General features: G+C 43.1%; 1 protein-coding gene across 1 annotated transcript in view; it reads right to left on the reverse strand.

Annotated features, from left to right (window-relative positions):
• Window positions 1–1486: 1486 nt before the first annotated feature.
• Window positions 1487–23307, reverse strand: part of USP31 (ubiquitin specific peptidase 31) — a 101619-nt gene continuing 79798 nt past the window's right edge. Inside the window, exons 12-16 of the mRNA XM_007987866.3 lie at window positions 22458–22577; window positions 19993–20218; window positions 13446–13604; window positions 11778–11930; window positions 1487–9646 (exon numbers count right to left, since the gene is read on the reverse strand). Of these exons, the coding sequence (XP_007986057.3) occupies window positions 8070–9646; window positions 11778–11930; window positions 13446–13604; window positions 19993–20218; window positions 22458–22577 (2235 nt within the window). The 3' untranslated portion in view covers window positions 1487–8069. The remainder of the gene's footprint in view (window positions 9647–11777; window positions 11931–13445; window positions 13605–19992; window positions 20219–22457; window positions 22578–23307) is intronic.

Below are 23307 nucleotides of genomic sequence, written 5' to 3' on the forward strand. Positions count from 1 at the left end.
GAGAGCCCTGTCCTCTGTGTATAGCAGGTGTTGGCAGGGGGTGAAAAACGTAGCTAAGACCAGACCAAATCTACCTTGTAGACCCACGAAGACCCAACCCACCCAGAAAGGTGAAATCTACCAGAAGACCCTCGTGGAGAGGCCTGAGAAGGGAGCAGGGTCGCAGAGAGGAAACCTGAAGCATCCACCTAGGAGAACCCAGGAAGGAGTGAAGAGCAATGGAAAGTAAATGTATTAGTAAATCGAAGTGAATATTAACCGTTCAACATGTTAGATGATGTATACAAAATTAGAATATACGACACGGAACGCAGCTGGGAAAGAGAAAGGGGATACTGGGATGGGGGAGGACCTCAAGCTACATCCCTAGAATCACCCACGGGGCAGTTTAACACACAGGAACATGCAGCCCCAGGCAAGCGGTGTTATCACACCTCTACTTTCTTCAGGAAGATTTACAGGGACCCAAAAAGTATTTAGAGAGACATTGACCATTCAAGTATTGGAAGATAATCTTCCAAATCCTAAGGAGACAGGCAAAATGATCCTTAAATATCTGCATAACTATTAAATCTACATATTTTATGACATGTGAACACTTTGTGGCATAATGAAGCCTCTTGAATAATCAGTGTACTACACAGTTAAACTCTCTAACAGAACCTAAGCGAAATCTTACCATTTCAAATTAGAGAGCTTTAGAAGTGCTGTACCTAGCACGGCATGTGGTTCACACTTGTCAGGAACATCAACCCCCCCAACCCCAACCCTAAACCATAATGTGCGCTTTAGGAAAACAAGATCTGCCCTGATCTGTATTCAACACTTTCTGGGAACAAATGATGGCTGGTGGCACTCCCCTTAACAGAAACCCCTGCTCACTGACACCGTACTCCCCAACTCATACTGAATAAACATTTCCACACTCAGAGGCTAATAACCTGCAGGCTGGACTTTTAAAATGCATAATAGTGATCTTTAGTGCCCCCACGTGGCCGTCGGTGATGTGACATCCTCAGTAGGGAGTTCGTCCTGAAGGGTGGGAAAGACAGCTAGAAAAATGTTATATCAAAGATACTAAATATCCACGGTATGAGACAGCCCAGGAAGAATGGTCCCTTTTATATTGCTATTTCTTCCCATCATATAAGTTTGGTAAAAGAGGGAAAATAATGCGAAATGCTGAAAATCTGTTGGATTGAACCGGAGAGTTTTTGTCCAGTTCCATGGCCCAGGACAAACTGTCTCTGATCCATCATGGAGGAAATGGGAAAAACTATCCTTGATTGTGAAAATTATACAAGCATGGATGTGATTTTTTGTTTTAAACTTTTACAAAGAAAACATATGTATACATCTTTCTGTAACTTGTGTTTTAAACACTGCAATTTTAAGGCATTTGTAAAGACTGATGCAGTACAATTATTATTTTTAGTCAACATCCAAAAGATACCAGTTGGCATGGGGGAGAAAGGAGGAATGTGGCTTGAAGAGGACATCATGTAATAAATTTATTATATTTTGTTACATTTTCCACTTTTCTCTTAATTCCAACTGTATACTATATAATCAACCGCTGTTTCAGAAATAAAATGTTTCAAACATAAAAATATAAATTCTGCTTCTTAAAAGTGCACACTTTGAATAATAAAACATACAAATAAATAACAGAAATCAGTGACACATCTCATGCACTTGTTCTAAAATAAATTTAAAATGTACGATACACTTTTCTTCCAGCCTCTAGGAAAGACATCCTGCCTTCCGTGTTACTGTACAACAAAAAACAACACAGAAATCACTATCCACGGTGCATGAATAACACCAAAGCACTTTGTGTACAGTGATAGGACATGCAGCTTTTAAGACAACTATAGAAATTCCAGTGTAAAAACTGAAGAGTTCAATCAACAAACGATTTGTGTCAATGGGGCCTGAATTCAATTTTAACCAGTGGTGAGAGGCACAGTCGGTGAGCAAACCTCTATGGAACACAAACACGTATTTCAAAGGCCTACAAAGAGAACTTCAACTTCGGAAATACTGTAACTGCTTTTGCATTTGGTATGACACCACATCGTTTATAATAGCACCTAGGAAATTTCATATTGCATTTGAATGATTGCAACAGATATCACTATTCTGGGTGGCCTTTGTAAAGAAACGTTTCCAACTTGCATGTTTACTTGTATCCTTTATTCCTTAAAATGTTGAAACCACCAGGTAAACTGTGGTGGTGTTTTGTAGGCAGCATGAGGGTCGACAGAATAAAACCATCTGAGATTACTTTGAAGGTGTTGTAGTGCATTCAGCTCACCACGGATTAAAACTAAATTTTATTTGCCTCCACAGTTAACATAGAGTGCCGAATTCTGGGATGTGTATTATTGATGGTAAAAAAAAAAATAAAAATAAATGAAGAAATAGCAACAAGGGTTTAAAAAAAAATAAGACTCCAAATAAAATGTTTCACATTCATTTTCAAACTGAAAAAAGAATTCCTGAAACTACATTCTAGATAAGAAGTATCCTAGAGAACGAGCAAAAGTAGGAAATTCGGCGGCAGCCTGGGGTTTGCTACTGTAATTCCTACAAAAAGGCAATCATTCTATCAAAAGCAGGGACAGGTTTTCCAAGGCTAGGAAAGTTGTTTCTTATTTTCTTCTTCGACAATTTCTAGCTCGGAGTGACTTCCCTATTCCTCCATGGGGAAAAGGCCCTGGGGGACACTCAGCCTGCTCCGGCAACTAAGACTACCAATTCCCAGCAGACTGGCGAGTGCTAGGCCATTCACAACATGCTCCAAGCTCCCAAACTGGGCCTTGAATCAGAAAGGCCCTATTTCAAATGGGAGTTTGGTATCAGTATCTCTCAATTCTTTTTATTCTTATTTTTTTTGCCTCTCCTATGCAACTGAGGAATCGGAATCACTCCTGAGTAATTCAAATGCAATGATTCTTGCCATAATTCTCAGGAAAGGGATGACATATCATAGTGGTTCTCAATCTGACTGCAAATTAGAAAAACCCAGAAGCTTTTAAAATACATGCTAATTCCTGGAGCCCAACCCTACATGAATTAGATCAAAAGCTAGGGACTGGGACCCAGGCACTGTATTTTTAATAGTTCCCCAGCTGATTCTAGTCAACGTGGGTCTTCACTCAGACAAGTCATTCAGAAAAGGCTTAAAACAATCTTGAGGAGAATACATGTGTGAGATTCAAAAAAGCCTCTCAAGTCTGCTGTGCACCCCTTCTCCCCAAAATTGAGAAACACTAGATTTAAACAAATCTAAGACGGATCTAGAACTGAATCCACTGCACAACACTACCAGAAATTCCATGGGCTTAGTCTAATTGTGATCAGTGGCTGGGAAGTCCCAAAGCTTTTCAAAATAGCTCTAAGTCTCTACAAAAGCATCTTTAAATTCTTAGCACTATTAGAAGCCACATTCTTTCCTTGTGACCACAATAGAATCCTTGAAGATATAAAAAATTAAAATCTATAGAAAATGGCAGGTTATTTTTAGAACAAAATACTTTAAGAAAGTCTTCAGGCTAAATACAGTATGTACACCAACGATGTGTGTTCAACATATCCAATTCCACTTCTGCTTGCAAAACACTTTACAATCTCACCAATGATTAGAAAAACAGTAAAGGGAAATATATGCAGAGCAAAACAAGAAGTCACATTCATGCTCTTCCACACTATGATGAGTAACCCATATTTTGAAAATCACAAATTTAAAAATAGAGCTCCATAATCTAAGTGTTGCCTTTTTTTTTTTTTTTAAGACTTAACATTTCGTGTCTATGTTTTATTGGTTGCTTGCATAGGTAGTAACAGCATGCTTTCTGAGCTATATGGAGGCCATGCACAATTGTTTTTATTACTTGTGGAAAAAAATGGTCACGCTCAAAATGCGCCTGCAAAATACTTTGAAAGTTGATCAAAAGGCAGTGTGAGACAGTGTTCATTTAAATAAAAGCACTGGATTTCTCCCCAAAACATGTAGTAGAGGTTAACAATAATGTACCTTTTATGAAATGAAAGTTAAAGACAGCCTGCACAGTAACAACTACTTTTTGTGTTTATGATAGGCACTGGTTTGTCAGCAAAGTTTGCCTTTCTCAACTACAAATAATACAAAGTTCCACGCACCTCCAGAATACGTGTTTTATTGAAACTGTGCTTATGATTTGCATACTATTTCAAAAATCCAACCCAGAAACACTAGTTATCTTTGTATCCAATAATTATAATAACCTACATAGGAAACAATCACTTCAGCTGTTCAGTAATTTGTCCGAATGAAATGTAACGTCTGATGCCCCTCTATGTGAAATAAAGCAAGTTTATTTCAAATAAATGAACTTTGTTCGCAGCTCTTCTCTACTCCATTTTCCCTAAAGGCTGCCACTCTTGGTCCCTTTACATACTGTTGCTATTTTTCTCATGATAGTTATTTTAGAGGAATGACAATGTTACCCTCAAATCCCACATCCATCTCATACAAACATAGATGACCCAATGTTAACGTAAAGTGACTGTGTAATGGATTTTCAACCCCTAAATAGTAGAGACAGCTCAGTCTGAAAAAGTGGATGGAAGAGTAAAATGTCTCCAAAGATGAAGGGCACTTTTGGTTTCCAGATGGAACAGACTTGCTCAAGAGAACCACAAGCCTTAGCCGATTTGACCGGAATCCACGTGATCTCTTTTTCCAGGAGAACTGTCACTCCATTTAGGACACCATCACATCCCCTGCTTGATAGGCTGTGCTCCCAGGGCTCCTCAGCTACAGCAAATCCCTGAAGCTTTCAGTTTTGCCTCTGTGCTCAAAGCAGGCCCTCCATAAATGTTTGCAGAATGAATGATGAAAACAAGATTGCAAAAGGGTGTCAGGCAGCCTCACAGATAATTACAATATTTTAGCACACCACATCCGTTTCCACTGGTCCAGCATATTATTACTTACTTTCAGTTCAGCTGCTTTCAGGATGAGAAAATACAAAATGGATGGGAAATGATCTAAGATGACTGGAGCCTAATGGTTTGAGTTTCCACATTATCTAAGGGATTACCAAGACAAGGTGTAGGGCTGTCTTAAGGAATGATATGGCCTCAGTGCAATGGATGTTTACAAGAAATCAAGAATAACACTTTTTTAAAAAAGCAAACAAACATTACAGACACAACGTTACTGCTGGTGATTATTTTGTGCCTACTAGGAAATGACTGCTCTAATTAGGCCCATCTAGTTGTCAACCAGAAACCCAGGCCTATCATCCTTAGCGGATAATTCTTAACCCCAAAGCAAATACATATTCATTGTGCTAAATATCACTGGGAAAATTAAAAAAAAAAAAAAAAAAAAGCACCAAGTCTCCAACCCTACCAATGATCTAAATTAAATCAAGTAACTATTTTCCCACAAGATACTTCTCACCTCAAGAAGCATCTCCAAACTTTTGGGTCAAATAACCTTTCCTGTGGCCTCAAGTTGTACCTAGCAGTTGGAGATAATGAAATTTTCACTGTTTATCAACCACGGAAATAAAACAGCTTCAAGATGTCTAGACATTGCCATGATACTTCCTGATTTTTTCTATTAAACCTGAAACAAGGACTAAACTCCACAGACATATAGTTTATAGACACTGAAATTTTATTCTAGATCCCATGGAAAACCAAAGGGATTTGTAGAAACTTTTTTCCTTTTTTTAAGTCACTAGACATTGTGGAAAATCCATTCCTAGGTAACTCAAGAATAAATAAAAATATTTACCACTGTGAACATTAAACTAGTTTCTATTAATGTTTAACTGACTACAGCAAAAAAGAAGTGTTATTAAAAACCTTTGTCTAATCAAACTATAATTGTTTCAGAGATTCAGATAGGAGACTTCAAATGAAATCTACCTATTAAACAAATATAAGAGATTTGAGTTAGACATTCAATTCCTGATATGGATGATCTCATATTTGGTGCATCTTTTTCAGGCGATAAAAGCGATACAGAAAAATGAGAGTGGTGGCTAAACACTGATGGGGCCGTGATGTGCTGGGCTAAAGCAATGATAGCATCGAAGGCAGCCAGTTGCCGCAGTTGTACTGAGCAGAAGAGAGTGGTGCTGCTTTGAGAACCCACCAAAATCTGAACAGTAAAACGAGGACAGCGAGTGAAGAGGCGAGTACAGGGCTGTGTGCAATGGACAACAGGCTCACGGTCAATGAATCATGTGGAGCACTGTGGTAACTTTCACAAGGCTGAATATCTAAATCTTAAATACTGCCAAGGGTCTAAAATTCCAGCTACCCTCAACATAAGTGGCCTCCAGACTTGCAAGTTACCAGCTAATGCTCAAATTAGCAGCAAAATAAAGTTAAGTAACCTACTAAAAACTTTTCCCAAGAGATATTCCTGGGGGAAAACAAGAAAAAAAAAAAAAAGGCAGTGCAGACTTCATAGCTATGCATGCATATGTCTTGTAGTTACTTCACACACAGCAATACTGAAAAGGGAGGTTATACATGGATCTGTGCACCAAGGATTCAAGAAGGACTTGAAGAGTCTGACGAAAAACGCTAATACTTAAAAGCACATGAAGTTATCATGCTGTATTTAGTGGCAAAGTGACAAATGCTATGCAGAGAATCAAGACCCTCACACTCTTGACATTTAAAAAAAAAAAAGAAAAGCTAAAAATTAAGCAGGAAAGTATCGCCAGAAGACCTCGAAAAAGCTCGCAAAACTACATATTTTGCTTTTTTGTGAGCTTTTTGTGAGGTTCTCCTTTTTCTTAGTAAGAAATGCAATTTGCACTGACACGGCCAGATGGAACACACTCCAAAGCCTGCTTGTGAGTTCTGGGCATGAGATGAAATCTTAAGAACAAAGAAGAAATAATAAATGAGTTACTGAAAAGCAGCCCTAACAGAGACTGACAGACAGGATCCGAGGTGTATATGTAATACTTGATCACACATCGCTTCAACAAACCACCATTGGCTTTTGGCAGAAGGCAACTTCTTTCCTCTCCAAGCTACAAGATGGGGGAACATGAGCCCGCAGACACAGGGCATCGTGGAGCTTCCCACCTCTAACGGAAAAAAGCAACACCTGACAAGGAACATGATGTCCAGTCTTTCACCCAGTTTAGAATCCAGAAGTTTTTTCCAGGAATCTGTCAAAGGTGTTAACTGCTCTACTACAGTGCAAAATTCCAGCGGCCTTAGCTAGTAATTTTAGAAGGAAAAAAATGAAACAAGTGACTAGCTTTCTGGCTATGTGATCTGCCACCTCTTAGGACCTATCCCAAGACAGGTTTTGGTGCACACGTCGCTGCAGATATGAAGGTGGTGAAAGGCTTCATTTCTACCTCGAAAACGTCTATCTGTGGCAGTAGGAGAAATGACACAGTCACCCACGTGGCACCTTCCTCTTTAATCCATTTACTGGTGTGCATCCATCCTAGACTAGCTGAGTATATACCTGAGAAACATTAGTGTTAAAATATTGCCCTTTACAAAGACTGGTAGATGGGGCGAAAGTGCAGAAAGCAAGTTTTTCCCTCGATTTGTTTCGTTGTTAGAGTCAGTTTTTAGAGCTCCTGGTGCCACCCACAATCCACAGCAAGGACAAGTCCTGCTCAGAAGAAACACAAGTCAGCTCCTTCCTCCTTCCACGCACTAATGGTAGCTTTACTGGTTCCCAGGTTTCAAAACCCTCATATCCAAAGAAAGTCATTAGAGTTCTCTAGAAAGAAATATGTACAATTGCTAAAGGGACCGTCCTGGGTATCATCTACAATTATTCCAGTTAGCTTGGTGTCAATGTTTTGCCTATGGCTGTTATTTGGTTCAATGGCAGAATAAGGCGACGCTTTGAACAATTCGCAATTGAATTACACACACACACACACACACACATACACTCACACACACAGAGTCGGGCATGTGACTCAAAAAAATACAAAACAAAAGCACACGCGGCTTTGGTGGGAGGGGAGGGGTTCTAAATAAATAAACATCTTTACAGATAAAACACTTTGATTGCAGAAATATCACTGAGGTTTTTGAGAAGGCCGTGCAGAGGTTTGCATGCTAGAAGATAACTTTTTTGAGGATTTCTCCGCAGACTGCCTGCTACCAGGAGACGAGGGAACTCCAGAGTCCAGTTGGGAAGACTTGGATTTGCGAGCGGACAGCAGGGAATGTTTGGCAGAAGCAGGGTCCTTGGAGACAAGCTGCTCTTTTCCCGTTGCATTTGCATTTGGCTGCTGGGAAGCTGGAGGCTGGTGGCCTTTCTCCCCCTTGTCGTCCCCGGTGTTCTTACAGACGGACTTAACAGAGCTCCCACCAGCCTTTTTAGAGAGCAAGGCTGTCTTGCCAAGATCTGTCGAGCGCCGTGTTTCCTTCTGTCTCAAGGCTGACTTGAAGAAGGACAGCCCCTTGTCCTCAGACTTGCTGTCCCTCTTCAAACCAGACTTGATGCTTGCACTGGGGGAGCGCAGGCTGGCCATGGAGGAGCTCCGCACGTGCTTCCCGGCCCCCCTGCCCTCCCCTGCTCGGGCCTGGCTCACCCGAGGGGAGTTGGGTTTGGAGGCAGAGGTGGCGCTGGCTCTGTCGGAACCCAAGCTTTGTCTGGAGCCCTCTCTACTCAAGCTCCGGTCTGAAGTCCTGCTCTTCCCAGGTGGGAAGGGGCTCCTTGTGGCAGGGCCCGAGGCCTTTTTGGCAGACGTGGAGGAAGCAGTGTAGGTGAGGGCCGAGGCTGACTTCTGCTTCTGTGGCGAAGGAGAGGACATGGAGTCCTGAGATTTCGGGGATGACTCCTTTCTGGATGGGGCAGGGGCAGGGGCAGGGGATGAACGCCGTCCACTGCCCCTGGAAGAAGAATCTGCTTTGCTGCGGGAGCGGGAGGGTTTGAGAGAGACTTTTACAGGAAGAGGAGAAGAAGGGGATGTACTTGAAAGGGATGACTCCCGGCTTGCCAAGGCCGGTCTCCCCTTCCGCAAGCTTTTCTCTGGCTCAGAAGTGCCTTTGGAACTGGGGGATTTCTTGGTTGTGCTCTCTGGTTTCTTCGTGAGTGAGCCTGGGTGGCTGGGGGGTTTCACCTCTTTGACTGGAGAGCTGTCTACAGAGTCGCTCTGATCCACATAGGCAATCTGATTATTGTTATCAAATGGATCAGAGACCGGGGGCAGGTGGTCCCCTTGTGCTGAATGTTTGCTCTGTGTATCTATGACACTGGAGTTCAATCTGCGGGTGTCCGATTCATCTTTGAACACACCTTCCATGACAGCCAGAGGGGCCCGGCCCACAGCCTTGTGCTCACGGCGACTATGACTGTCGCTTGGTTCCTGGTAACTGTTAGAAAGGTTCCGCAAGCTACCAAAGCAAGAGATGGAGACCTTGTCATCTGCTGCCTCCCCAATCTTCTCCAAGGTGGAGGCAGAGCTGTGAATTGGCGACTCCCCTGAAAATCGGGATGGAGAATTGGAGCGCATCTGCAGCTTAGCAGACAGGGACCATGAAGGTCTCATGCAATTTTCATTGACGGCCAAGGGGCTGGTGACAGAAGATCTGGATGACAAACTCTGACGCTGGACACTTCTCACAAATGGTCGAGTTGAAAAGCCTCCTGAACACAGCAAAGAGAACACTGTTAAGCTAAGCCAATGAAGATGTTCTAGCAACACTGTAAGACACTGAAGGTGAAATGAAGGTAAGCCTCATGGGATAAAAGGAGCATGACCTTCAGAGCCAGCCCATCTGGGATCAGGGAGTCCCAGTGTGGCTTTGACTTCTCTGAGCCCAGTTTCCTTATGTATAAAATAGGGACATTCTAACTCAGGATCGTTCTAACACAGCAAACTTCTATTCGCCTCCTTGCCCTACATCAGGGCTTGCCATACCTTTTCCTGTGAAGGCCTAGACAGCAGATGTTAGGCTTTACAGGCCAAACATTCAACTCCGCCACTGCCACATGAAAGCAGCTACAGGTGACACAAAAGCAAATGTGTCAGACTGTGTTCCAAAAATCTTTACAAAGAAAGGCAGCAGGCTGTATTTGGCCTATGGGGCTAGACTTTGCTGACCTCTGGTCTAACTCACAGGGCAACTGTGATAATTAAATACAATCTTAGAAGTCCTGTGCCCAACAGAGCACCTGGCACTCTATACATGCTGTGAGCTACTGACCCAACTTCATTACCTTCCTGAAGGTGACCTGGGGCTCACAGAAATGAAGTCCTTGACCAAGATTACACAACTCATTAAAGGAAGTGCTAATACCAGAACCCAGAACCCCTTGACCCCCCAACCTGCCGCCGGCACCACTCAATTCCACATGTAAGCTAGCCTGTAACTGTTGACTGCAGATGTGTATCAACGGAAAGAACTAAAAAGACTTGGATATCATATACTCCTATTTCCAGTGACTTAAAACTTCCAAAAAAATATTCATAATCAGAACCACATATTCCTATTTGGTGTGGCTCAAAACTTCCTAAGAAAATATTCTAAATTAAATTTTATAGACAATGATACTACAGTTGTGATATTTACAAAATTCTGTCTTTATAGAGCCTAAGAAATAGGCTCTATTCTGTGGGCACCACCCAGCACCATTACACAATGATGATGCTTAAAAGGATATTGATTTCACCAACTGCACTGCTTAAAAATAGATTGAGGCAAACCTTATTGAGGCTTATTGTTAAAATGACAGTGAATTCTAAGTTTAAAGGCAGTAATGAAAATAACCTTTGCCTAAACAAGCAAAGGTTCACTAGTCCGTTTTCCATGATATGTGAGGAGCCGGAAGGAGTTTAGGAATTGCAGTCCAGTATTTTTATTTTACAAATAAAGAGGAAGAGGTAACAAGCCAGAAGAGGTGGCAGAGCTAGAGCTATGGTGCAGCTCTCTTCGCCTGGCATTCTTCTTCCAGACTCCTGCAATTTTAACTCAATTTCATTTTCTCAGAATTATCCATCACCACTAGAAGCAGATTACAGTGATCGAAATGCTGGCTGCAGACTGAGACTTGTTGGCAGATTGAGTCACCGTGCTCATTATAGAAGCTGCACTCACTCCTCCTTCCAGTTCCCGGTACTGTGGCTGCCCGGTCCTTCCCACACCACCTGGGTCCCTGTCGGAATTAAGGTCTACCCTGCCATTATCCAAGCAGAAAGTGAAAGTTTAAAAAGAAAAAAAAAAAAGTTCAATTTTTATCAGACTTTTTACTATCTCTATGCAAAGGCAACAACAGTTTTTGTTTTAGATGCTTCTGTACTAAAAAGAACATTCCACAGCTTCCTCCCCGGGGAGCAGCATGGTGGAAAGGTGAGGCACTCCTGGGGCCAAGACAGCAAGGGGCCTCCGTGCCAAGCCTGGAGCCGACTCCCCACCAGGTGGCCTGGGCAAAGCAAAACGTCTCTGAGCCTCTTCCCGCTATTCTGCTTTTTAAAACACTTTGAAAAAAAAAAGAGTATACATTGGTATATAAAGCTCCAGCCTCCACAAGAGACCTTGAAAGTGGAAAATAATGAAGTGGAAGGAGAAAGTACTGGGACACAGGAAAAGCAAATGACTCTGTTAATACAAAATGCTTCTTACGATCATAACCCACAGCTACACAGCTCCACTCCCTGTAGCTCCCTTTGGGTTCTCCTACCACCTCCTTGGGACTTAGCTCCTAGGAAAAACACGAGGGACTCTGCTGTGTCTATGAGTTACCATTCTGGAAATCTGTCACCAAAACCCACACCCACCATCATCTTCACTCCTTTCTCCAGTCATCTCCACGGACTCAGAGAGCGAGGCCAAGGAGGTGCGTCTGGAGGAAGCTGCAGAGGTCACGCTGGCTGGCTTGCTGCCCGGCAGCCGGCTCACCCAGTGTTCGCACAGGGAAGAACTCGTGGAGCCTGCAGAGAAGAAAACAGGCATGGAGGTCAGGTTGGGGTCCCTTGGCCAGCCTGAGCCACACACACCCTCATGAAGGTGCTACGAGCTGAGCTGGGTGGTGCTGATGTCCTCACCCCGAGGTCAGCATCAATTCCCAGACCCTGTGTCATGTCGTGCCTGCCTGAATATCCCCAGTTAAGATGAAAAGATGGAAGGCAAACTTCCGGACACATGAAATTTGTAGTAATAAAATGCAAGGATAGGGATGAATACTTTAAAATGTAAGTCTGAGTCTTAAGAATTGGCAAGAGAATGGAAGAGACAAGCATTCATACATTCACTCTACAAATATTTATTAAGCATCCACATGCCAGGCACTGTTCTAAGCAATTGCAGTAATATTTTTTACACAAAGAAAAGAGAGTAAGCGGCAGTGTACTCTTTTTCTCTCAGCCTCATTGTTTTATAGAAATTTGTAACCATTTCATAATATTAATAATATACACACACATAGCTATATGTCAATCTGTGCTGTCTGTTCCAGGGATGCCCTTAAATATTTATTAGGGCAAGAGAAATTGCTCTTGAAATGGAGTACATGAAGCAGCATGACTGTCTCAAGTAGACCTCAAGAAGGTGTCATTTCTGAGCACATCTGAGACTGGTGAAAGAGCACTGGAGTTACCACTCTGTTAAGTGAGTGAGTGGCTGTACACTGGGTGGGCTTGGCCCCCAGCAGTGGGTCACTCTGCTTGGGAGATGCCTTGTTTTCGATGCTTTGAACTCACCCCCTGCAAGCTTCAAGAGAAGCAAGGATTCATAGCCCCTAACCTCACTGCACATTACCACATTCCAATCCTCTGTCACGCTCTCTTGAAGTCAAACTCTGCATTCAGGAACGTGTGTCCACTTGCTTGGATTATGTGTGGCTGCATTCATACTGTGTGTGGGTACTGGTCCCTGTGTTTATTAAACACAACAGGCTGGATGTCATCCAGCTAAACCCAAACTATCTAATATTATCACAGCCATCAATCCTAACAGAATAGGCCAATCTTCTCACTGGAAAAGTGGACTATTTGTAATGGTCCTTTACCCTTTACAAAATGTTTTAACACACATTTGCCTAACTGGATGCTACCATGAGGTAGGCATTATTATTACACCTGTATTACAGATGACTGCTATGTGGCCCCGATGGGACAGGCTCCAGGATAACCCCAGGACAGAGAGGGTAGTATGCCACGCTGCTTTTCAGCTCATCCATGCATTTAACCAAAAGTACACATCATGAACTTTCTTTGCACCAGGTCCAACCCACTGCCCCTGGTGAACTCCGCTGGGCCACAGTTGCTGTTACATTCCTCCCCAACTTCCTTGACTGCAATCATTTTAGTTTCCAGATTAAATGGAAATGTAAGGATTCATCTGATCAAACTAACAGAGTCATGAGACCCTCCAGAGAGGTCCTCTAGACCATTCATTACAATCTTTTGCTCTGAAAAAAACTGCCCAAAAACAAGAGTGGACCTCACCTGCCACTGAGCTGTTGGCTGACCATGACGGGATGGCTGTCCGCCTCTGGTAGAAGAGGATGTATGCTGTCTGCGTGCAGACCTCATCTTCTGATAGCTGCTGCACATCACTGTCATCGAAGCAGTACCAGAGGCCGTCCACAGAGTTCTTACAGTATGCTGCCAAAGAGAGCCCGCCATCAGCACCAGGGGAGGCTGCATCAGCCACTTCATTCGACCCACAGACACCATCTCTTTGGCTCATCTAATTAACTCAAGAACGTTTTAAGGCTACATGTAGCAACACAGAAAGAGGTTAAAAAAAATTCTAAATTCTATATCACACTTGAGCAAACTGTCTTGAGAAATTCCAAACTATTCCAAGTAGATACAGTTGTAGTTCATCTTAGAAAACACACACTTATTTAAACCAATGGGTCTGAACCGGGGACCTGTGTGTGTGGTGGGGGGAGTGGGATTTGGCAATGAATGGAGACATTTTTGATTGTCACAACTCAAAAGAGAGGTGCTACTGGCATCTAGTGGGTAGAGGCCATGAATGCTGCTAAACATTCTATAATGCAAAGGACAGCCCCCCACAACACAAAATTGTCTGGTCAAAATGTTAACGATGCTAGGGTGAAGAAACCCTGAGTTCAGTGTGTTGCAATATTTTAGGTCTATTACAAATAGAAAATAATATGAATAGAAATAACAATATAATGATATTACAGCAGATAATATTTAACACTTATTATGTGCCAAGCATCTTATTTAATCCTAAGATTTGTTCTCTTATTACTCTCAATTTCCAGAGGTTGAAAAAGATTAACCTGCTTGCCCAAGGTCGTGCAGCTGGTGAAAGGCAGGAGCCCAGCTCATTTCAGGTTTATCAAGTCCTTGGCTTGCACTTAAAGCCCTACCCTGCCCTGCTTCCCTCAGGGAGGAGCACAAACCATGCTCCATCGAAGTTCCTTGGCAGACTAAGAACACACGAGCTCATGAATGCAGGAGGACTTCTTTCCAGTCCAAATTCTAAGCCTGAGCTGGAAATAAAGAACATTCAAGTAGCAGCAAGAACAGACAAAAACTTAAAGAGTTCACAAAGCCACTCATCCTGCAAGGATATATCAAAGGGTTGGATCAAGCTTATATATCAATATAAGCTTGATCCAGAAAAGTACATTATGATCACATTTTCTAAAAATATGCATTTATTTGGGGTGAGAAGAAATGAGTGCTACAACATTTAGCTGAATGCTGGAACAGACTCAGGATGGCCCCAGGGATGTGGCAGATAAGGTCCTGAGAGGTACCAAGAGTGACTCCCTCAATGGGCCATAACCATTTCCACAAATATGGAGCCTTAAGAGATAAAAGGGACACAGGTGAGAAAGGGCTACACCAAACAAGTTCCCCAAAAGGAGAGCATGAGTAAGAATCTATGAATGGAGGGAGGGAAGTTATTTGCAGCTGAGAACCTGCCGGAACCAGAAGGGAGAGAAATTAAAATGTAAGTAGCAAATGGAGCTCTAAGAAAACAGCAATTGTTTGCTCAATGGTGTCTGGTCAGGCTTAATGCACACATGACCCAACAGGGGAGCAGCTGCTCTTCTGGAGTGGTGAGTGGGAGCAGAGCTGTGAGGGACATGACCAGGAAGAGGACACAGAACAGCCTTGTACTCCTTTTAGTCTGCTCCTCTTCAGGATGGTCTCTTCTCAGTAACAGTGTGGAAACTGAGGCAGCACAGCAAACTCATTAATTACAAAATAATTCTACTTGCTTTTTTTCCTAGAACTATTTTCTGAAGTATTTTCTAGGCCAGTGCTACTAGAATTATGGCTCAGGGACTGACACAAGCCCACATGAGAGAAGCACCAAAAAGGAGAAAAGCATTTAAAAACTTTTATAGCAATCTGATACTGCTGTGATGATTTTATTGTATTTTTACAAATGCACTAGTTCATAAAGGATTGGAAATTTTAAAGTAGAAAAAGACCAAGTTCTTCATCACAGATGGTGTGAGAGGCACTGTTCTAGAATCCTTATACAATCGTTTATATCATTATACCATCAATTACAGCAAGAACCAGTGCAAAATAAAGATTACATCAAAACAAACATTCCAGGCTGGGCATGGTGGCTCATGCCTATAATCCCAACACTTTGGGAGGCTGAGGCAGAGGACTGCTTGAGATCTGGAGTTCAAGACCAGCCTGGACAACACAGGAGGCCATGACTCTACAAAAAAATTAAAAAATTAGGCTGGCGTGGCGGCACACACCTGTAGTCCCAGCTACTTGGGAAGCTGAGGTGGGAGGATCTTGAGCCCAGGAGGTTAGGGCTGCAGTGAGCCATGATCACACCACTGCACTCCAGCCTGGGTGACAAAGTGAGACCCTGTCTCAAAAAATAAAATAAACATTTCAAATGGAAACTTAAAAATGGGGGTGGGGGTGGGAGAGCATCAGGAAGAATAGCTTAATGGATGCTGGGCTTAATACCTAGGTGATGGGATGATCTGTGAAGCAAACCACCATGGCACAAATTTACCTAAGTAACCAACCTGCACATCCTGCACACGTACACCTGAACTTAAAAGTTGATGTTAAAAAAAAAAAAGAAAAAACTGAAAAACAGAGTATCTTTAATTCAAGAACACTAAGAATATTTAAAAGGTTCTCTAAACTAAGACTCTAAACATCTCATATATTAGAAAAGTGGTGGTATGGCCTCAGCATGAGAAAGGGGAAAGAATACAGAAAACATCTGAGCACATCCTGGGTAATGGGTCCCCTGAGGTCAGCACGACCACTTTCTGGCTCACTAACGTGGTAGCCAAGTTAGTGGACAGTTACCTGCCTCAGGACACAGAGCTAGAAAGATGTGTCTGGCTTTTAACCCAAGTTCCTTCCACCAAACTGTACTGCCTCTGAGGTAGTTGGGGGTTTCCAGGCATCTTCCCAAGGTCTGTTCTATTATATAAAGAGCAACATGATGCTAAAGTCTAGGCTGTCTTATTCTTCCCAACAATTTCTTCCTAGAAACTATGTAACAAGTCAGTCCGTATTTTCTTGAGAAACAGTGTTATAAATGGAAAATGCATTCTTTACCAAAGCTAAGCTGGGTGAATGTCAATCCAAAATGCTGGCAAAGGTGTTAAAACACCCAGTGAGTTGTGAAGTTAAATGACCTCCATGTCCCTTTCCATTCTACGAGTCCACAAGTATAGAATTCCATCACTCAGTACCAAAGAACACAGACATGACTGGTAATGCCACAAAAGCAAAAATCCAACGAGACACAGTATTTGTACACATGGCCCCCATAAAATAGAAACCTAAAATATGTAAGATACCAAATATACCATTATCATCATTGAAATATGGCTTAAACCAAAGTACAAGGCAAAATATATCTAAACATTTAATTCATATTAACTTGTGTCTTCTATGAAGTGAGAGCATCTTTTAAACTTCTCTAGCTTCTTTCTCCCCTTGAAAGTGCTTCCTAGAGCAGGCAGAGGCAATCCAAGCCATTCCATTAGGAGATGCACTCAAAGTTGGGATCATTCCTCTCACCAACAATTGCTGCCTGCAACATTTAAATATTTAAAGAACTTCTGGCAGTAAAATGAGTTTGAAAAAAAGAAAAATACCTATTGAAAGAACTTGAACTAAAAGGGTTTCAAAAATAAAAGATTATTGTGTCCAGTAATCTTCCCAACCACTGCCCTCTTGGAAGGGAATAGAGCAGACTGAAAGAGTGAGTGTGAAAGGTAGCAAGGCCACGGACTCCTCTGTCTTGGCTGATGGGGAGGGAGGTTCATGGCTAAATACTAGAGAAAAGAGTCCCGGAGATTTAATAGTACCCAGGACTGCGCAGACCCCACCCCTCCTCCACCTCTCCCTATCTTTATAAATCAATGGTCAGCACTAGCACTCGGGGTCTTGTTGCAGAAACCACTGAATTAATAAAGAAAGTCCCTGAGAATTATGCATGTATAACACAATGAGTGTGAAGGATGCAGAAATCCAAATCCTAACCACTCACATGGAAAATCAAATTAATCACATCAACCCTCACATCAACAAATAAAGCCCTGAAATCTGCCTGGCTCCCAAAAGGCTCATGCAGGCCCGTAGCCCAATGATTCCATTTCTGACACTCAATCTCAAGGAAATACAGAATTAAAATTCAGAAAAAGTGAAAGAGCATAAAGATATTCATCAGTGTTACATGAAAAGTTAAAAACCAGAAACAATATAGATGTTCAGCAATGGGTAAGGGTTACATAACATTAGAGGTCTATCAACAGAACATTCTGTGGTCATTAAAAAGTATTTAAGGCCAGCGCGGTGGCTCACGTCTGTAATCCCAGCACTTTGGGAGGCCGAGGCGGGCGGATCATGAGGTCAGGAGATCGAGACCACACTGGCTAACACGGTGAAACCCCATCTCTACTAAAAATACAAAAAATTAGCCGGGCGTGGTGGCAGGCGCCTGTAGTCCCAGCTACTCGGAAGGCTGAGGCAGGAGAACTGCGTGAACCTGGGAGGCAGAGCTTGCAGTGAGCCGAAATGGCGCCACTGCACTCCAGCCTGGGCGACAGAGCAAGACTCCGTCTCAAAAAAAAAAAAAAAGTATTTATAGGCTGGGCACGGTGGCTCATGCCTGTAATCCCAGCATGTTAGGAGGCCAAGGCGGGCAGATCACCAGGTCAGGAGATCAAGACCATCCTGGCCAACATGGTGAAACCCTGTCTCTACTAAATATACAAAAATTAGCTGGGTGTGGTGGTGGGTGCCTGTAGTCCCAGCTACTCGGGAGGCTGAGGCAGGAGAATTGCTTGAACCTGGGAGGCGGAGTTTGTTGTGAGTCAAGATCGTGCCACCGCACTCCAGCCTGGTGAGAGAGCGAGACTCTGTCGCGCAAAAAAAAAAAAAAAAAAAGTATTTATAAAAAATTAAGTGTCCACATCAAGCTACTTCTGTTACAATACTAGGCGTGAAGATGAGGATGCAGAAGCGCATGTGCCACTCACCTCTCACTGTGCTGCTGTGCTTCTGAATTTGTGACCTGTCTATCCACCCCGCTGGCCCATGAGGTAAGGAAGCAGGTTCCTTTCCCCAAAAGCTGACCCTGCCCCTCCAGCACACTGTGACCAGTCTATCCTCTGGCTCCGACCTCTGCCCACTGCTCACACCTCCACCACAGAACCCATGATGTGGGACTCCTCTTCTTAAATCATATCTGTACCCACGTTTCCCCCTACTTAATTACAGTCTCGGAAGACAGAGGCTGGGGACCTATTGATTTCTGCTGTGATAGAGCCCAGGGCAAGCAGGATGTGAGGGGCTCAATAAATGTTCACTTGAACAACAATAACAAAATGCCAGTATAATCCCAACGGTGGAAAACAATGGCAAAAATGTAGAGAAAAACATGCCAAGTATATACTACATACCAAAATATTACCGACATACAGTAGAACATTATTCAGCCCTAAAAAGGCAGGAAATTCTGATAACTGCTACAACGTGGATGAACCTTACAGACATTAAGCTACATGAAATAAGCCAGTCACAAAAGAACAAATATTGAATGATTCCATTTAAAAGGAGGTACCAAGAGTAGTCAAATTCATAGACACAGAAAGTATAGTGCTTGTCACGGCTGAGGGGAGAGAAAACGGGAATTAGTGTTTATTAGGTACAGAGTTTAAGTTTGGGAAGATTAAAAAACTTGTAGAGATGGATAGTGATAATGGTTACACAACAATGTGAGTGTACTTAATGTCACTGAACTGTACACTTAAAAATGTTAAAAATGGTACATTTTGTTATGTATATTTTATCTCAATTAAAAAAATACCAGTAGTTATCTCAGTGATAAGCCCATGGATGATGGTATTCTTTCCACCTCTAGCCTCTAAATTTCATGATGAACATAGTTGCTTTTGTAAATGTCAAGGTCAATTTAACCTTAAAAAGAAAAACCCTTCTAAGTCACTTTAAAGACACTATAAAAGTGTCATGCACTTGTATCCCAGCTACTCTGGAGAATGAGGCAGGAGAACTGCTTGAGCCCCGAAGTTCAAGGCTGTAGTGTATGATAATCACATCTGTGAATAGCTACTGTACTCCAGCCTGGGCAACACAGCAACAGCTCATCTTTAATTAAAAAAAAAAAAAAAAAAAAAAGTAGTTCACAATCATTTAAAATAAGAGAGAAGCTAGAACCTCAAGGAACTCTATCTAGCAAAACCTTAAATGGGGAGTGCAGATTAGGTAAACAAAGAGCAAATCCTCAGTTCACCAGACTGCTATCTGCACATACCACTCCCTAATCAGTCAGCTACCTACTGGATGACCCCACTCAGGAAGAGGAGGAAGAATGTTCATTTATTTGCTCTTGGGCAGAGAGCCGGAGGATGGAAACTGCCCTCACAGTTGGCACACTGCCTACCGGAGGGGAAATGAGGCTCTCAAGTCAAGTCACCCTGTCACAAGCAAACCCGTCTGAAGGACTCGCCAGCACAGACACGCGGCCTCTCACACTGCAGACCTGTGTAGTGCCCCCCTTGCATGGTGCCATGGTGATTGCACACAGCATACAGGTCATAGATGTAGTCCTCAGGGTCCCTCCCGAGTCCATAGGGCCGTCTCCACGGGGACCAATGGGATGGCAAACTCCAGCTGCTCTGGCTCCTCTTAACCACATGAGGTGTCATGTCCAGGCCAGTCAAGGGGAACTTGACCATGTTCTGAAGTTTCATGCGCCTGTCTCCTTCCTGTTGCAAGAAGAAAAACAAGTTCTGGTGATATTTTAATGCAAGCAGATGGCAGATCACTTTAAGGGGGCAATGTGTATCCTATCAGATAAAGCAATGTGAGTTACCTATCTGACGTTTCCCAAGACATACAAAACAGGGAAACAGATGATAGTTTTAGCTATCTAGAGGAACACGTTTTAGTATCAGCTAAGGTGGAACCAGTGAGGATCCATATGGGGGGTAAATGAGTCTTCCTCTATGAGTCTTCCTTTCCTTATCTGTTAAAGGGCTTTAAAGCATTTGACTTACAAAAAAATGACAATATCAGGTGGCTCTTCCTGATACCTCTGTCAAAGAGGTATAAAAACTAATGATGTGATGGCTCCGTGAAGGGCAAACCACAGTGCCTAGCTCAGAAGAGCCTCTCCATAAGCAGCGCCTATTCCCCTCCACCTCCTCCAACAGGCACATCACAAGGCAACACTGACTCAGCTTAACATATTCACTCAGTGGCAATCTTTGGTAAACTGTATTTTCCATTAAACCTATAAGGAAATGCTTTGAAATCCATCCATGAGTTGAATAGATATTTACTGCGTGTTTCCTGTGTCTATGGGAACTTTAAAAAATTAACCAGGCATAGATATGCCCACCCTAAGGAGCTACATAAGGGTCTGTGAAGGGAAGAAAAATGTTCATGAGAGGAAGGGATGACAGGTCCTGGGTGGTCAGGAAGGCCAGCCTGAAGAATCTGAGGCTTTTATGGAAAAGGTGATGTCACCAGAGTTGTGGGTGAAGAACTGTGTAAGCAGTGCACAGAACATGTTAGAAATAGGAGTAATGGAGGTGAAGAAATCACTTAAAAGTCATTGCAACAGTGACCAGCTGAAAAGCAACAAAATGTCTGAATCAGCACCGTGACAGCAAGAATGGGGAGGGGACATACAAGAGTCGATGAAGAGGCATGGCCATGCCTAGATGAGAGGGACAAGAAAGAAGTCAAAGAGGACACTGCAGGTTTACGCCTGGGTTGCTGGAAGGGTGGTGACATGCCTTCAAAAGAAAACAGAAAGCCCAGGAAATTACTCTATGTCTGGGGAAGGAGACACAGCAGGTTGGGATCCAAACCCTCAGTCAGTTTTCCACCTGCAAATCCCAACAGAATACACACTGGGTGCCAAATGCCCATTCTTCACTCCCATAGGAGCTGAACCTCGAACCTCTGTGTGAAAGCCCCAGACCTGGGGACCATGTGTGTGTCGCCCGATACCTCCACCTCCTCAGACAGTCCTGAACATCTCTCCATCTCTACTGCCACAACCTATCCCATCCACTAGCAGCCCACCCTGGATGACGGCAAGGGCCTCCTTCAGGTCTCCCCATCTTCATTCTTGTAGCCTCTAATCTGTTATCTACAAAATAGCCAGAATAATATTTTCAAAATACAGATTTGGTAAGGTTGCTTCTCTGCCTATAACCCTTCAACAGAATCCTACTCCACCCACAAAGAGTTCCTTGGACAACCAGCATCCACCCACGTCTTCCATCAACTCCCACCACTGCCCACCCCTCTAGAGTGCCTGGCCTGCTGCAGGCTGTGCTTTCTCCACTGCCGGGCTTTGCACACACTGCTCCCTCTGCCCCCGTGTGGGAGATCCCTGCTTCCACCTCACCTAGTAAAAGCTTGCTCATCTTTCAGATACAAACTTAGAGCCAGGCCTCATGGAGTCCGTTAATGTTCACTTCCCATTTACCTCTTACACAGAGACTGTCTAGACAATCCTAACCTCAGGGAATAGACAGCCTTTTTGGAAAAACTGACTCACAAAGCAATACAATTCAAAGCAGATTTTCTTTGTATTTATTTATGACTCATCTCCCCAACCATACAACAGCTCCTCAGGAGCAGAACATCCATTATTACATTAGGTAGAAATAGAATTCTACCTCCCCCAGAAAGGATCTCTACTTAGTTCTTTTTAAATCCCAGAGTACACTTAACAAAATTTAAGCACAACATTTACAAGTCAAGAACAAAGTAAAATATCTGCAATGTGAACTAAAATCAAATTTTGCCTTGGGAAAGAACAAAACATTACCCTAAACACAGGGGCAACAAAAGAGTGTCTATAACATACACAGACAGGACTCACTGGATCAAACAGGTATACCAAAGAGCCCCCACAGAGCCCATCAGCAGGTGGCATAAGAAACTTGTCACAGCTTGTTTGTTCCTGAGGATAGACAATTTCCGTACCTGCCGAAATCTCTTTAGATGTATAATAAGCACATCAGGCAGAGTCCAGAGGCTTAATGTAATGCTTCCCTGCTGCAGCTGCTTACAGTGTGGGCAACGCCAGGCATCATCGGGGGCAAGCTGAAAACAGAAGCATGACTCCCGTTAGGCACCACTTAATGCAAGACTGTGCTACGGCTGGACTAACGCCTTAGCCAGGGCATGGGGCAACTCAAACTCTCTCTGGAAACTGCAGATGCTGGGCATCAATGGAATAACACAATCAAAAGTGGCCAGAGCTGGCACCCAAACTCTAAACAGATTCTAGTTTGTTGAATAGATTATCCCTCAAAGAGGAACGACTAAATCAGTAAATACTGTATGAACGTTAAATTGTTACTTTCTTTCTTTCTTCCTTTTTTTGAAACAGAGTCTCACTCTATCACCCAAGTTGGAGTACACTGGTGTGATCTTGGCTCACTGCAACCTCCATCCCTCAGGCTCAAGTGATTCTTCCACCTCAGCCTCTTGAGTAGCTGAGACCACAGGCACTCACCACCACGCCCAGCTAATTTTTGCATTTTTGGTAGAGATCAGGTTTTGGTACGTTGCCCAGGTGCTCTTGAACTCTTGGGCTCAGGCAATCCATCCACCTCAGCCTCCTAAAATGCTGGGATTACAAGCATGAGCCACTGCGCCTGGCCAGATGTCACTTTCTATGTGCCATGTACTGCTCTGGATACTGGAATTATTTAGTGATCAAGACAGATGGAGTACCTGCTGTCATGGAGCATATACTGTGTCAATTCTGTCCCTCACCTCCTGTCCTCCAGCCATACTGGCTTCATTTCTGTTTGACAGTCTTGCCAAA

Source organism: Chlorocebus sabaeus, chromosome 5, assembly GCF_047675955.1.
Source record: "Chlorocebus sabaeus isolate Y175 chromosome 5, mChlSab1.0.hap1, whole genome shotgun sequence".
In the NCBI taxonomy this organism is placed as follows: domain Eukaryota; kingdom Metazoa; phylum Chordata; class Mammalia; order Primates; family Cercopithecidae; genus Chlorocebus; species Chlorocebus sabaeus.